At 38.2% G+C, this 15,411-nt stretch overlaps 2 protein-coding genes across 3 annotated transcripts; one reads left to right on the top strand and one right to left on the bottom strand.

Annotated features, from left to right (window-relative positions):
- Window positions 1–3,290: 3,290 nt before the first annotated feature.
- Window positions 3,291–12,631, bottom strand: slc16a7 (solute carrier family 16 member 7). 2 transcript variants are annotated; one of them, XM_044038904.1, is made up of 6 exons: window positions 12,534–12,631; window positions 7,357–7,428; window positions 6,401–6,631; window positions 6,173–6,316; window positions 4,470–5,309; window positions 3,291–4,389 (listed from the first exon to the last, which is right to left on the bottom strand). In XM_044038904.1, exons 3-6 carry the CDS (start codon window positions 6,615–6,617, stop codon window positions 4,166–4,168), a joined length of 1,425 nt encoding a protein of 474 aa, XP_043894839.1. In that variant the 5' UTR covers window positions 6,618–6,631; window positions 7,357–7,428; window positions 12,534–12,631; the 3' UTR covers window positions 3,291–4,165. The 2 variants fall into 2 exon arrangements, with proteins under 2 accessions (XP_043894839.1, XP_043894838.1); XM_044038903.1 differs by lacking the exon at window positions 7,357–7,428.
- On the top strand, window positions 8,970–14,958 carry LOC122777581 (uncharacterized protein At5g50100, chloroplastic-like). Its single transcript, XM_044038905.1, has 3 exons — window positions 8,970–9,202; window positions 14,173–14,361; window positions 14,441–14,958. Exons 1-3 carry the CDS (start codon window positions 9,080–9,082, stop codon window positions 14,630–14,632), a joined length of 504 nt encoding a protein of 167 aa, XP_043894840.1. The 5' UTR covers window positions 8,970–9,079; the 3' UTR covers window positions 14,633–14,958.
- The last annotated feature ends 453 nt before the right edge of the window (window positions 14,959–15,411 follow it).

The raw sequence follows: 15,411 nt of genomic DNA, 5'->3' as shown, positions 1-15,411 counted from the left end.
CTCAAGTGTGCTGCTCTGATAGACTGATTACACAGCCCACTTATTTTCTTCGCCATCCACATGCCACAGATTACAATGTAGATGCTACAGAGCCTGTGAGTATAGTTTATGTTGTTTGTCCATTCTTCAGCTCTTCAATCAAGTTTGTTTATGCAGCCGTCTAATTTGTTCTGTTTTTCAAAGGATAGATTATAATCCGCGGGACAGGCCTTGTATTATTCTTGTAATATGCACACAAACAGAGGCATCATCCCCAGACATGCAAGCTTCAGTGGTTGTCTGTGTTCACCAGATAAAGAGGAACAATAGTTCTAATAGGCAGCAGAGAGTCTCCCCGACCAGCATTTTCAGTGCTACACATTTGTTCTCACAAAGACTAAATGTATTTTGAGTGACAGATTAAGGATACTGGTCAGGGACTCTGCATTGTCAACTATGAAAAGTGTGGAAAATGTGTGTTGGGATGATAATTCCCACATTTTTGAGCTTGACGGCAAACAAAAAAAGCCGTACTCTTCCCAGTGTTTGCGAAGTTTGTCTCAGATTGTTAATTATGGTTAACATAATCTCATTTAGTCCTTTTGCTTCGCAACTTAGTTCCCTTTTTTTTTTTTTTTACAAGCATTAGTCGTGATTGAGTAGTTTAGCGGTTTTGAGTTCCTCTTTTGTCTGAGCTCAGAAAATGACCGTCTTCAGAGGGGCTTTGTTTTAGCCCATTTGTATTCTGCGGGGAAGCCTGACGTCCAACAGAAGCACAGTTTGTTTGTTCGAGAGTGTGTGATACTAAACACTGTGTTTCACAGTCTGACTTTGAAATGAAGAAATATTAAGATTCTTTAATTGCAGCATATAGGGTCAATATTGTTCTCATAACAATTGATTAAATGACATTGTGTTAACACTGTGACACGGTCAAAGTGGTCGATTGTAGTGATGAATTAATAGAGAACGATCATGTCATGACTGAACCCCCCCCAACTTTATGCAGCTTTAGTGAATGGAAACTTTTGGTTTGATTTCAGTTGAATAATCTTATGCTAAATTTATTCATTCCAAAGTTTCAAGCTCTACGCTGTTGTTGGTTCTTGTAGAAACGATCGGAGTGAATTTGATGTTTCATAAAGAAACATTGAACTTTGGGGGGTTGGTGTAAGACCAGGTTTAGCGACTAGGTCGTACCCACTGATGTAAAAGTAACACTTTTACCCACTCCTGAATACACATTTATCCCCAGCGCCGCTGTAATTCATACCTTTATAACAACACTGTTCAGCACATATATAGAGAAACGACATTCACCTGCTTTGGTCCGTTCGACTCTGTGTGTCTACCACTGGTACCTGCAGCCTCACAGCAGTGAGGCATCCAGGGAAGATCCAGGGAAGATGCATTTGTGGGAAACCAAAGGCAGTAATGTAGGAGCAGGTGCAAGAGTGAACAGTAAAATGCTGAGGGTTTTTATATATCGTTACAGTGTTTGAGGTGGAGTTGCGCTGACTACAGCTCTGGATATATAAAGTGGAAAGAGAAGAAACTCACTTTACACTTTACGCACTTTAATAATCAGCTATATCTTCACGTTCTGTTCAATCTGATTCAGACTGCCCTCTAGGGATTTTGATAAAGATGACACAAAGTCTAGACTTTTATATTCCCTCAACATGTCAGATGTTGAATTTTTTTACTCCATAGAAGGTGACCCTGGGTGATGTTGTAGCTGTTTGCAAAGGCTTTTTTCCCCCAGAATGTTATCTGAGTAAATCTTGTGTTTCACTGGATAAAGTGGTCAGTTAAGACACAAACACGCACACTGCAGGATTGGGTGTCTCTCGTCCCCCAGAAGACGTGACTGAGTCCTTGATAGACAGTCTGTTAGAACATGACAACATGCCCTCTTGTATCATGTTGGCTGCACGAGCCATCCATGTTTATTTTAGACCACGCGATGTGTCATTAATAGCTACGACCACAGGGCTGATGAATAAACTCTGGTACACATCACACCCCACCCACTCTTATTTGAGAGTAAACATCATGAAGACAGATTAGTTCTGCTGCTCTGGGTAAAGAAGATTAGCAGAGATTATTAACAAACATGTTGGATTAAATAGACAGTATCACTTCCTTCCTTTTTCTTTTCTTTTTTCTTTTTACAGACTGTGTGGTTAAAACAGAATTTGGGATGCGACTGCTCAGACCGGCAGTATGGTTAAAACATTACGTCTCGGCTTGATATCAGGCTACGCAAGCAAGCAATGGACACAGAGCTGCATGGATTCAATCTTCTTGGTCCCAATTAAAGTCAGATTTACTGACATCAGTCACAGTTCATCACAGCGATTATGCTCAAGCTGTTCTCTGTGGGGATGATACAGAGCTTATGGGAGCTGCCACTAATTGGAAGTTCTCACTCCTTCACTTTGTGTCGACTCATAACCCGTCACTTCCAGTGCAACAAATCACATTGTTACCATACTTTGAAAGACAAGTTCAGTGTGTCAACACACCTGGGTTATTTACCCGCCGGCTGTGTCATAAACTGCATGTATTTATAGTATAAGTGAGACATTACCAGTCGTGCTATTAAGACTGACTAACAAACTAAATGATTATGAATGAAAGTAGCATATTCATGTAAAACATCGTCATAATAAAAATAAAACTTTTCGTGCAGAAATAATATTGACTATTCCACAGTTTCATACAAGTGTTGTTTGTCTTTATTATCATTCAATTTACAATCCAATAAATATATGAATTGATCAACAAAATAATCGGCTCAATCCATGTTAAAAAAATATGAATCAGACTGTACTTAAATATCAGGGCTTTGTATATACCACCATATACATACATTTTTCTATAAGTAGTAGTAATGAGGTTTTCTTTTAATGAGGTGTCCGTATATACTTCCATAAGTATAGGTTTTATTAACTAGTCAATAAAGTAATGCCATATCTTGGTCAGAGAAACCCTTAAGTTCACACAGGCTTTCTTTGGTGTTATGTTCACTCAGACCAAGTTAAATTTCGTCTCAGTGTTTTTTTGATTAATTGAAATTAAACCAGAATTTAAATAGAAGTGCATTCACCCATAAGCCATGGACTTATCTGATTTCCAGATAATGTTATCTAAGGTTGTAAATAAACGTATTGATTTTAGTCGCATAAGCAATTTTCGCCCCCATCTGAAGAAGACAGTCAATATGCACCTTGCAGGGACACGATAAGGGAAGGATCATTTAAACATTCATCTGTAATAATGTCATTGTTCTTTTAACGAAAGGCTCATCCATGCATGCATCTTTTATTGCAGGTGCTCAAGGCCAGAGACTAAGGGACTGTAATCACGCAGTATGTTGACATGTGGGAGGATAGTGTGATTTGGCATGAGATCACACGTATTTCTCTCCGCAACATATTACATGACTCAGAATATTTGACCTTGCATTGTTCGGTTGTTAGCTGTACAGAAATACGTTTTAGTGTCATACTAAAAATACACAAACCACTGAACTATTTGGTGGCCTGTGGCTGCATTTAAGTTGGATATAGATCTTTACAACCGCAGATAAGAGTCAAGTATTTATAAGTTAAATTCCCAAATCATTTTACAGATGACTGTGATATTGAAGCTTGAAGAATATTGATTCCATCTTGAAAACTGAGAGGTAAATTTGTTGGCAGCATAAGGTGAAGGTTTTTTTAAAAACACCAACTGATTAAATATTCTGGTTTCTTGAACTGCTGTGCCCTTGATGACACTTGGGTTGTGGTGGTGGAACCATACCTTCAATGGTGATGGTTTTAGTTGAAGTGCAGTTCAATGAGGATTGCTGTGTTTCTCTTTGACCACTTCTCACATGATAGCGTCAGTGTCCAGTGCCATCTAGTGGTCCAAGGATAATAACAACAATAATAATAATAAAGAATATGTGATGCATCTCCTGGATTCTTGGTTTGATTCACAAGTCCCTTAGGGAATTTGTAGAGCCATTATAATAACTGCAGTGAAAGGAACAGACACTTTTGAATTATTGAAGAAAAGCCATTAGTTACAGTAAAAGTACTATTGCTATACATAAAACAACAATTGAAGCACTAAATGTTAAACTAACAGTCCAAGAAGTCAAATAAACGTTATTTTTTCAAATACTGAGTGATATTCATCCTTCTGCTTCATATGCTGCTTTATCATCTGGACTCATTTTAAGTTTGACTGCCTCTTCTGAAGTCCGCCTCTCCGCAGCCAAACTCTGCTTCCGCTCCTCATCCAGTTTCTTGTAGTTGTAGAAATGCATGACAAAGAAAAATATGCCACACGCCGACAGTATCACACCGCAAGCGTAGAACATGTATTTATAATCCCCAAAAGCATCCACCAAGGCTCCTAAAAGAAAAACAAGTACACTTATTTGTCACCATTTTACAAATCCCTTGACTTTCTTTTCCAGTGTGGAATTTACAAACCTGAAATTGGAGGTCCAAGAAGCACTGGTCCACACTCAATGATGGTGACAAGTCCAACTGCACTGGAGAAATGTTGCGCTCCAATGAGGTCCATCAGAACTTCAAAGAGAAGTGCACAAAGCATCCCAAAAGCCATTCCAAAGACGACGGTATATAATACCAGACCCACATATCCTTGTGCCAGTGGGCACAACAGATGACACACGCCGTTGAAAAAAACAGCAAAACTGAAAAAATATTGGATCCTTGGCCTAATCCACTTGGTGTTGCCAAGGAGGCCAGTTAGTGGTCTGACAAACATGTCAACCAGAGCAAAAATAGAAAGCAAGAAAGCTGATGAATATTCATCAATCCCTTGATGTCTGGCATATGGTGCCAGAAATACCACAGGTGCAAAAAGGCCAAAGAACATGACCACATTACCGATGAGATAAATGAGGAAGCCTCTGTGTTTAAAAAGTGAGAAATCTATGAATCTGTGCGCACAGCCTTGACACCTGCTCTCAGTTTGGTTTTCTTCAATTTGAAAGTCAGATGACCGCGCACCGTCCTCCTCGGAGGCTGCCGGTGGTGTTTCAGTCTTTGGTTGGGGTTTAACACTTTTTTTGACTGGTCTCATAAGAGCACCAGCGACGCAGCAGTTCAGAACTATTGCTCCGAGGATGAGGAAGCTCCCTCTCCAACCAAAACAGTCAAACAGAAACTGATTTAAAGGGGCCAGAGTGAACAGAACAACAGGACTTCCTGTCATTGCAAGCCCGTTCGCCAGCGGCCTTTTGACATGGAAGTATGTCCCCACAATTGCCAGGGATGGTTGTAGGTTGAAGGCAAGGCCAAGACCTGGTGTAGCAAAAAAATATATACATATATATATATATATATATATATGTATTTTAGTTCATTGCACAACATGATTGATTTGTTTTGCTTGAATGTATGCATAGAAAAGTGAGAATATAATGTAAACATTAATACAAATTGACAAACACTGAGTCTGAGTCTGATTAAAATCAAATCAAATCTAATCAAAATTCCTGCAACACAATCAAACTATATTATAAACTGTCCATTTTTACAGTTAGAATTTAATAAACACATCATAGAAAGCAAATAGTTCTATTTATGCTGGTACAAAACTACAAATATGGCTTCATGTAAACTTTCAATTTGACACAATTCTACAACTTATTTAAATTACAAACTAATATAAAAAAGGGCAAAACAATCTCCCATTTCTGAAACTAAATTATAGATTATGTACAGTGAGAAAAACAACTAGTTGAAACCCATTCTTATGATTTGGCTGCAGTGGTTTCTTTCTCACTTTCTTGTGGTGTTCTTATCTTGTGTCCTTACTCGATTACAGATTAAGTTTAAAGTCTGAGAAGTTGTTCAGAGATCATCAGTAATGAACTGGTGTTGTCTGGCATACATACGTGCATGTTTGAATATTACTTTAGCATCGCTTATCTGACAGGGTATGGATATTTCATGGCAAACTGCCAATTCAGTACAAATATTTAAACGAGTGGCTGACGTTGACCCAACTCAGTGAGGTGACGTGAGGTAAACAACAAGCATGTGTTCCATTCCTGACCAAGCAACAATTACAATGTAACACTCAGCAATTACACAATAGGTAACAGCATATATGTGTGAAATATATTCGCAACTATTTGTGAAATTAAAATATAACAACTTACCTCCAATAACGCCAACGCAAAGATAGAGATGTATGATACTAGTGCCAAAGGAAGCAAGCACCATACCGGAACTGACCATTAGCCCACCGACCATAACCACTGGTCTGCTGCCATAGCGGTTGACGAGTATACTACTCACAGGTCCTGCACAGAGGAATGAATTACTATTAATTACTGCAATTAATACGTTTAACCTAAATATAGTGTCAAATGTTTGATGCCACTGACCTGCTGCATACATAGTGGCAAGCATGACTGAAGACACCCAAGCAATCTCACTGTAGGAAACTGAAAAATACGCCTGAATTTCCTTAAAGTAGACAGTGAGGGACTTGGGAAAGGCATAGGAGAAACCGATGGAGATGAAAGCGCCCAAGACGACAGCCCAGCCCCAGCCTCCATCTGGTGGTGTGTAACCTAGTTTGGTTTCTGCAGCGGGGGGCATGATTGTGTCAACGTCTGTGTGGTGGGAACAGGTGAAAGAAATGGGCAAGTTCAACTTCTGCACGCACAAACCTGGAAAACGAAGTGCTCAGACCGCTGCTGCCTCAGTCACACCCGAATGCTACTGTAAGGCCTTTGATCTCATTGTTTGTGTATTTACCACGCTAACTAACTGTGATCACATAGTAAACAATTCAATGAGAACAATTCAATTCAGCACCAGGCAGTCATATGGTACTATCAATATAAATTTGAGTGCATTTTGACTGATCCTCACAACTTTAAAGGGATTTTTTTAGGGTTACTTTTTATGATTAGGGTTAGGTTAAGGGTTAAGGTAAGGCATTTAGTTGATGGTTTAAGGTTAGATTAAGGGGCTATATGTATGTACAAGAATGTGCTTGTATTTGTGGCCTTAAATGTGGATATTTTCTGGTTTCATTGCTCCCTCTGACAAAGAAATCATTCAAAGTGAAAAAGGTTTGTGGTCATAACAAGGCATTTGAGAACATCATCTTGAAGTTTGGGAAATAATAAGCAACATTTTTCAACATTTCACGACATTGAGACAGTTTAATCGATTGTAAAAATAATTGTTGTTGGTTAAGGTCAGGGTTAGGCATTAACTGGTTAGGGTTAAGGTTTGGGAAAATGGTTTGTTTAGGCTGTGCAAATTAATAGAAGTCAATGCAATGTCCTAAGAAGAATAGCTGTGTGTGTGTGTGTGTGTGTGCCCTTACATGGTCAAGTTGTAAAAGAATAAAGATTCCTTCAGGTCCAATTCTGTGGCTGCTTCAGATGAGTTTTATTCACTGCACAGTGGAAGCAGTGTTAACACCAAGCCAATATAGTTCAGTCTGATTTTAGAACAAGGCGTTATACTAATTCATCAAAGCAAGTCTAAAACAATGGATTGTGGGCTGGGCAAGACAAATTATCCGTGCGAGACCAAAAAGGTGTAAACAGCTCTAAGAAAGGGTAAAACACATTATAGATATTGCGCTAATCCTGTTGTCAGCACCACATCTACTGCTCACATGGGTTATCTGGTCAATTTGAATAAAATTAAGATTAAATTAATTAAAATTAAGATTTGGTCCAAAAGGAGACAAATCTTAATCCAGTACTGTGGGTGGGGTTAGACACAATCTCGTTTTACAGTACATTTGAAACATAATTAAAAACAGTCTGGAACATTTAATGAATAAAATACCTGACAAATCAACATACTTAATCACACTGCATACACAATCCAACAAATCCAGTAATACTCTGCAAAGCAATTTGCAACTTGTGTTATCAGTGGCCCAGCATGGCCCAGAATGGCCCAGTGCTCAAGCAAACCTATAGCTTCGAGTGTGCATTCTGTGACAGTTGACAGTGTCATATAGATTGGTATTGTTGCAATCCTGACCTCATGAGAATAAAGTCAAGCAAAATATCAGATGATCAGCTGCAACCACCTGTGTCATGATGGGGAAACGCGGAGCATTTTGTTAAGTTACATTCCGATTTACTTCATCTCATGGGCACATCAGCACCACATTATCTTCAGCATCAGGACTTTGAAAAGATTCTGAAAGAAACTGAGTCTGTGGTTAGGAAAGAGTGTGTGCTACTGCTATTTAATAATACATTAGATAATGAAAAAAAGACACTTTATTCTCGTAAAATTCTTGTAATTTGTAAAATTACGATTTTATTCTATACTTTATTCTTTCGTAATATGAAATGTTTAATACTACAACTTTATTCTCATAATATGACTTTATTCTCATAATATTACGACTTTATTCTTGTAAAATTGTAACTTTCTTCTCGTAATATTATGACTTTAATAGTACATCTTTATTTTCGTAATATCCTACCACTTACCCAAGCCCTGCATCTCTTTCTGCACTTGGATCCACCTCAGCACTCTCACCCTCTATCAGTCCACTGTTCCTACCTAATGGACTTCTTTCCAAGACTACTTCTATGTAGAACTAGTATGACTTTTATCTATGTAGTATGACTTTTATCTATGTAGCATGGCTTTTATCTATGTAGTATGGCTTTTATCTATCTAGTATGGCTTTTATCTCGTAAAATTATGACATTTAAAAAAAAAATTACGACTTTATTATCATAATATTACTACTTTATTCGCATAATATTATGATGTTTTTTTTCTCTTCAGTTTGGCCCTAATACTTTTTTTTAATAAATAGCAACAGAACAAGGCAACAGAAAACAGTCATTTTCTCCTCCGGTCCACAAAAGAGATGATTTTTTTCCAAGCAGACTCAGTTCATTGCACAATCAAAAGTCCGTGCGCTTGCTCTATAAACAGTTTGTGGACGTTGTACGTCATCAGCGTGCGACCTCTGGAGGAGTTATCCAACAAACGGCTTGTGTAACTGAGGCAAGTTTGCTTCTCTAAAAGTCAGATCCTGTTTATTTTATCAGACTTTAGCGACGCAGATGTTTTCCACAGTTAGACGTAGTTTGGTGTCGCGTCTGGCCACATTACACACATCAGCGGCAGCACCTTCTCTCTGCAGACACCAACACCGGACCTTCAGCTCTGAGTCTGCCGCTGTCAAGGTAAATCTCCTCTGTCCTTGCCTCTGCTAAAACGGACCAAAAACGCCAGAAAGGAGATGTCGCAGGTCCGTCTCCTATTTCGGCACAAGTGAGTGCTGCCTGCATTTTGTATGGCGAGCCGTTTAAACGTGTCCAGGCTCCAGTCTTTAGACTTTGGTCATTTATGTCCATAGCAAAAAGATGGACACACGACTACACTTCTACAATACAATATTTCCATGATGATGACGGTATGATACAGTGATTCTGAGATGCTCTATTCATTTTTGCAATATTTAATTTATAACGTAGGGCTGCAAAGATTCATTGATTATTTTATTCTATTAATCGATTACTCATTCAGTCCTTTCTGATTTTTCTTAAATGTGAATATTACACACATATGACAAAAAAAAGCTCCATATAACAACAAAATCATTCCAACGGAATCATTTTAGGTTTGTGGACAAAACAAAACCTCATTTACAGGTTTGAGAAACACTGCTTTTTTTTAAATCAACATATTAAGTGATCGTTTGTTGCAGCCCTAATATCATGAGGTGTGCATAACCAAACAGGAAAAAAAAAAACAATTCAAGACTGTATTTGTATTCAATCACAACAAAATGTTCGCATGTTCTCCACTTGTGCACTAGGTTTTCTCAATTTCCTCCCCCAGCTAGTGAAGGTGAAAATTAATGATTGTTTGTGTCGGTGTGTTTGCCCTGTAATTGACTGGAAACCTGTCCAGGGTGTACCCCACCTTTTCACCCTATGTCACCTGGGATTGGCACCAGTGACCCCTCAACACTCGTAACGCAGTTGACGATGAATGAATGAACGAATGAATGAATAAAAAATAAGGTTGCAGATGTTTGTCCTGCCATAGACAGTGGCAACCTGTTCAGGGATTGGCTCCAGCCTCCCGTGGTCTCATATTGAGGATAAAGTGGTAGAAAACGATTGAATGAATGACTAGCTTCTATTTAATTCTGAATAGACTTGATTCTGGTTCAAGATATCTTTAGTTCCCCTCAATCCAAGATGTCTGTGTTGTCATAATAACATAGTCAAATTTAAATGTAGCAAATAGCTTGAGAAACAACGCGATGAGAGGGTCATTGCTTTTTTAAGGACTTAAAGTTCAAATAATCTCCAGCTAACAATACAATGAAAACATCCCTCAGCAGAGCAGAGGAGGTTTAAGTCTCCACCTCTCCCACCTGCAGTGCTGGCCTTTCATCCCTTCCCAGGAAGACTTAAACAAGAACAATATGAACATTCTGTACCTTCAAACAATAATAAATGTATAGCACTTGAGTAAACACTCTTGTTACTATTGCATTTGAAGAGAAGTTGCAGGAAATGGTAAAATTCCTTTCATTAAATTAAGGTTCTACATTAATAATAATTTCTGTATGCATAGACCGTTTTACTGTTTGTAAACAATGATGCAATAAGTAGGCTACGCACATGCACAAAGAAAATGACGGTGGTAGGTTCTTGTCAATGTCACCTGAACAGATATTCAAGGACTGCAACTAACAGTTATTTTCTATAATCAGCTGATTTTTCAATTATTTTCTCATTTAATTGATTGTTAGATTGGTGTTTCCCAAACCTCTAAATGGGGATGTTCTCAAATGTTTTGTTTTGTCCACAAACCATGTTAATTCTTTAACGATTTCTATGTCATATAGAGAAAATAAACGAGAAAAAGATTTAAATTTAAGAAGCAGAAAAAGGTCAGAGAACTTGTAGAACAAAAACACTCAAACTGATAAATCAGGTATCAAAATAGTTGCTGATTAATTTAGTAAGTGATTCATAGTTGCAGCCCTATTATATTCACAAAATGAATGATGTTGTAATGGAATTGGCTTTGTTCTTTAACCGAAGATGTCTCTGTTGTCTGTATTTTATATAATGCTATGTATTATTTTAACTGATCTTTAACTGGTGAGTCGTTTGGCCACGCCTCCCTTGTAAAATAGATTTATATCGCAACAAACTTAAAGTAAAGGTTAAGTGATTATTCACTTTTACAATAATTCTCGCAGCAGTAAAGAAATGAGACAAAGTACATTTTACTCAGGCACTTAAAGGTTTGAGAGACTTGGTTTTGATCTCAAGCCATTTATGCTTCAGCTTGAAAATGATTATTATTATTGTTTTACATATACATATGATGCCTCGCTTGATTAATATAATTTCAGCAATTACGTTTGGACATATTCTGTACTAGCTGCAGCATAATGTGTAGTTTTCTATTCGAGAACATGTGGGTTGCCAGATTTTGTCATTAACTTGTGAGAAAACCCATCAGTGGACCCCTGGACCATCATCTTATCATCAGTTAACTTACAACTTACATCAAGTGTGCTCAAAAGTAAATTGTCTGTATGACAACTCTGCCATTTTTTAAATTCAAATGATTTCAAATGTATATGGTACCAAAGCAGAGCATGCATTAATGCACTTAACATCTTAAAAGTGGAACTGTACAATATATTGAAGACAGTCACAGTAGTATTCACAACCACTTGGAGCCTTGGAGAGAAAAATAAACTCCTGTCTAATAGATGGAAAAAAAAAGTCACAGACATGGTGGTTAGAGAAGAGAAATAGGGAAATGAAGAGTGGAGGACAGAGAGGAAACAGTGACCACAAACTGTTGCATTGTTGCGACTCTGCCGGCAAATCATTAAATAATGTCTTTCACGATTTACAGTGTCTTCAGGTGTAAAGGTTGTTAAGCATCTTATCGATGGAATTTGGTCCAGTGGTGCTCAAAACACTTCAAAGAGTTGTGCTGAAGGAGGATTTCCCACAACCTGGCAACCCATGTGTGTAAATAATAATAATAGTTCCAGTTGCTTATTAGCGATCAGGCGATGATTATTTATAGACTCTTTCATCGCACGGCATCACAATAGAAGAAGAAACCAACGTTGTAATTAACATTAATTAACGGTTGGACTTGCAATGAATTGCGTGATACGTTCACGTAACTGTAGAGACAAACTCGTATAATGTCGTGTAATAATTAGTAGCGCATCAGAGGAGGTTACATCAAGTGAATGACTGCTGTGTTTTTAATGCTGTCTGCAGCAGCAACAGCAGCAGCAGAGACAATGACACCGCCTGGCTTTGATTTTGGAAAAAAACATTTTTGAAAAAAATCAAAGCCAACACGCGCGGTCACATGCTCAGCACAACGTCTAGTTTACGCCGTGTGTTTGTGCTCCATTCATGTAAACTTGCAGGAAAGTTCACCTAACTGGTTAAGTTTTCTTCAGAGTAAAGTTAAGCTTTAAAGCAAACATTAAGTGAAGATTTTGAATCTCGTCACCTTGTGAACGTGGACCCCACGGAGCGTGTAGCAGCAGCAGCGGCGGCAGCAGCGGTATCAGCGGCAGTTTGCCCCCGTCAGTCTAAGGCTGTGTTCTGTTCAACTCTGCAGTCAAAATGGAGACTGGTATTAGTGTCATGCCGTGGCTATCGGATATCCTCAACCACTACTACCTCTACTATTCAACCCCCTTTAGACAAGGTCAAAAAAACAAGGGGACAAGGGAAAAAACACTGTTTGATTTAGGTGTATTTATAGTGCAACTTCTCATTCGTTTAGATTTGTTTGTTTGTTGGTGAAATAAAAAAAAAATCATTTTCATAATAAAATGATAAGTTTGCAGGCTAATGATTATATATTATACATCATGTTGCGTATTTTAAAATGCATTGTTTCGCTTTGGCTTTCACTCGGTTGTTATCTTTTCATTGGTGTTGTTTTTATACTTCCTGCAGTATTTTATTGTTTTAAGGAATGTTTTATTGTTTGTGTTTTAGGTCTATTAAGTCTTACATTTCTATGTTTTATTTACCTCTGATGTACAGCACTTTGTTTCAGCTGTTGTTGTTTTTAAAGTGCCTTATAAATAAAGGGCGGATATGATTGGATTGACATCATCCATATATAAAATAAAAATATAATTGTAAAAAAAAAAATGGGGTGTTTGAAATATTGATAAGTCATAATGCATGTTGTGTTATTTCTCATATGTCAGCTGTTCAGTTTCCTTGGTTAAAAACTGCATATTTTGATGGACCTGATACGTATTCAGGGTGAAGAGGTGGTGAGTCTTTAGGAATGTGTGTAGCACATAGAGACCAGGTTTTGTAAATGTCCTGTTGCGATGGAAGCACAGTGTCAGTGGTATGTTGGGCCTCTTTAATAACTCTCCAAGGACCTTTGTTGTTTGCCGCCCTGATGTTGGCTCACAAAAAAAGTTCAATTTTCAATTGTTATTTCAATCAATTTATTTCTTTAATTAGTGTAGTGTGTCACTTACAAAATACAACTCATGTCTCTTCCGAGGCTCCAGCCTCTAAGGCCCCTTTCAAAGCTGCTATTAACATCGATTTTGAGAGAACTGATCACGAGTGGACAGCATTAATTGACTCTTTCACCTTTAACACACATGCCGGATTCCTCTCCTGAATAACAACTGGTGATCAGATCCCAATTCCCCACACTGCTGGCTGATACGCCTTTGTTTCTGTTTGCAAAAACATCCATCTATCCATTTTCTACCACTTTATCCTCCACATGAGGGCCACGGAATATAGGCATCGACACCCTGGACAGTCCGCCAGTCCATCACAGGGTCACAAAGAGACAAACAACCATCCACTCACAGATCTGATGATGAGTTCTGTCACAAGAGATAAGGTCTAAGTCCATTCTGGGACAACCACCTATTCAAGCAGAACAGGACAGGGTAGCATTGCTAAAATAACATTAACCATAGTTTCACGGTGAGACACTCTGTCCATAAATGTCTCACATGTTTGCTCCAGTTAGAAAAAGCTACAAACCATTCAGGTTTGGCCAGCTTTAAATGAGTTATCTCCTCTATAATGCAGTTTGTTGTGGAATGTCAAGGTTGAAAACTGAAGAAATCAGTGGCGTTCTTCTTGTTCTGTTATAGGTGCTGTACGATGGACTTTGTCCCATATGTGTGACAGAAATCCGGTTCCTCCAGTTTCTGCAGAGAAACAAACCTGGGAAAGTGAATTTCATTGACATCGCCCTGCCAGACTACGATGCAGGGAAATATAAGGACGTGAGCTATGAGATGGCCATGGAGGAAATGCATGTGATTGATGAGAAAAATGAGGTAAATATAATATATATTTTTTGGAAGACTAAGTTACAATTAAGTAATGACAGGCGACTAAATGTCTGTGTTCTGGCAGGTTCAACGTGGGATCCCAGCGTTTGCAGTCATGTACGGTGCCGTGGGCCTCGGTTTTTTGGGTCGCTTCATGATGTGGCCATGTGTGAGGCCATTTATGGACAAATCCTATGCTATTTTTGCCAGGAACCGCCTGAAGTGGACCGGGCGTGGCGGAGAATGCACTGCAGGGCGTTGTGAAAAGAAAACTTAATAACCTTTGACCACAGGGGGGAAAAAACATGTTGAACAAGTTAATTAATTGTAAAGAAGGACTAGTTAAACATTTGGTTATCATGACCTCAACTGGAAAAGTTTTAAGAGTCTGCTGAAGATAAGTGAGCTACTGTACAATATGAAGTGAAACCATTGCTTAATTGTTAATGACTTTGCAGGTGAGGCTGTTGGTGTGGCCTTATATTCAGGTAGAATAAAACAAGCATCACGTTAATAGTGGTGTAAATATGAAAACGTGTAAGAAATGATTTTGTAAGAGGCAACAACAATGGCTATAAACTATAAAAGAGATTCTGCAATCCCTCTGATGATGTGCTTTTTATTAGAATAGATCCCCAATCTTAAGCTTTAAATTAAGACTTAAAAAGAAATAACACCTTGCTCTCTTTAAATAGAATTTCAGAAAGTAGAATAAAAACTTACCAAAGTAAATATAAAGCCTTTCTGCGACAGATAAAGGGTAATGTTGCTAATGTAATGTAATGTTGTGTAATGACATTGTCGCAGCAAATGCACAGCTAGAGATGTTCTGGGTCTGATGTTTTTCCATAGTTTGGCAACTGGACTTTACTCTTAATGATGATTATGACCTACATGACAAAGAACATTCACAAGCACTGTGTCTGATATTGTTAATTCAACGACAAGTACAGGAATATGCCACTAGATGTCTCTGCAAGTCTAAAAATCACCTTTAAAAGCATGTGAAATATAAGCAGCAAGACTCCTGTAATATACAATGCAGTGTAGAACAAT

The sequence above is a fragment of the Solea senegalensis genome, linkage group LG11, assembly GCF_019176455.1.
Source record: "Solea senegalensis isolate Sse05_10M linkage group LG11, IFAPA_SoseM_1, whole genome shotgun sequence".
NCBI classification, from domain to species: Eukaryota; Metazoa; Chordata; class Actinopteri; order Pleuronectiformes; family Soleidae; genus Solea; species Solea senegalensis.
Note: the sequence above shows the minus strand (reverse complement) of the source record. Positions and strands in the feature narration are given on the sequence as shown.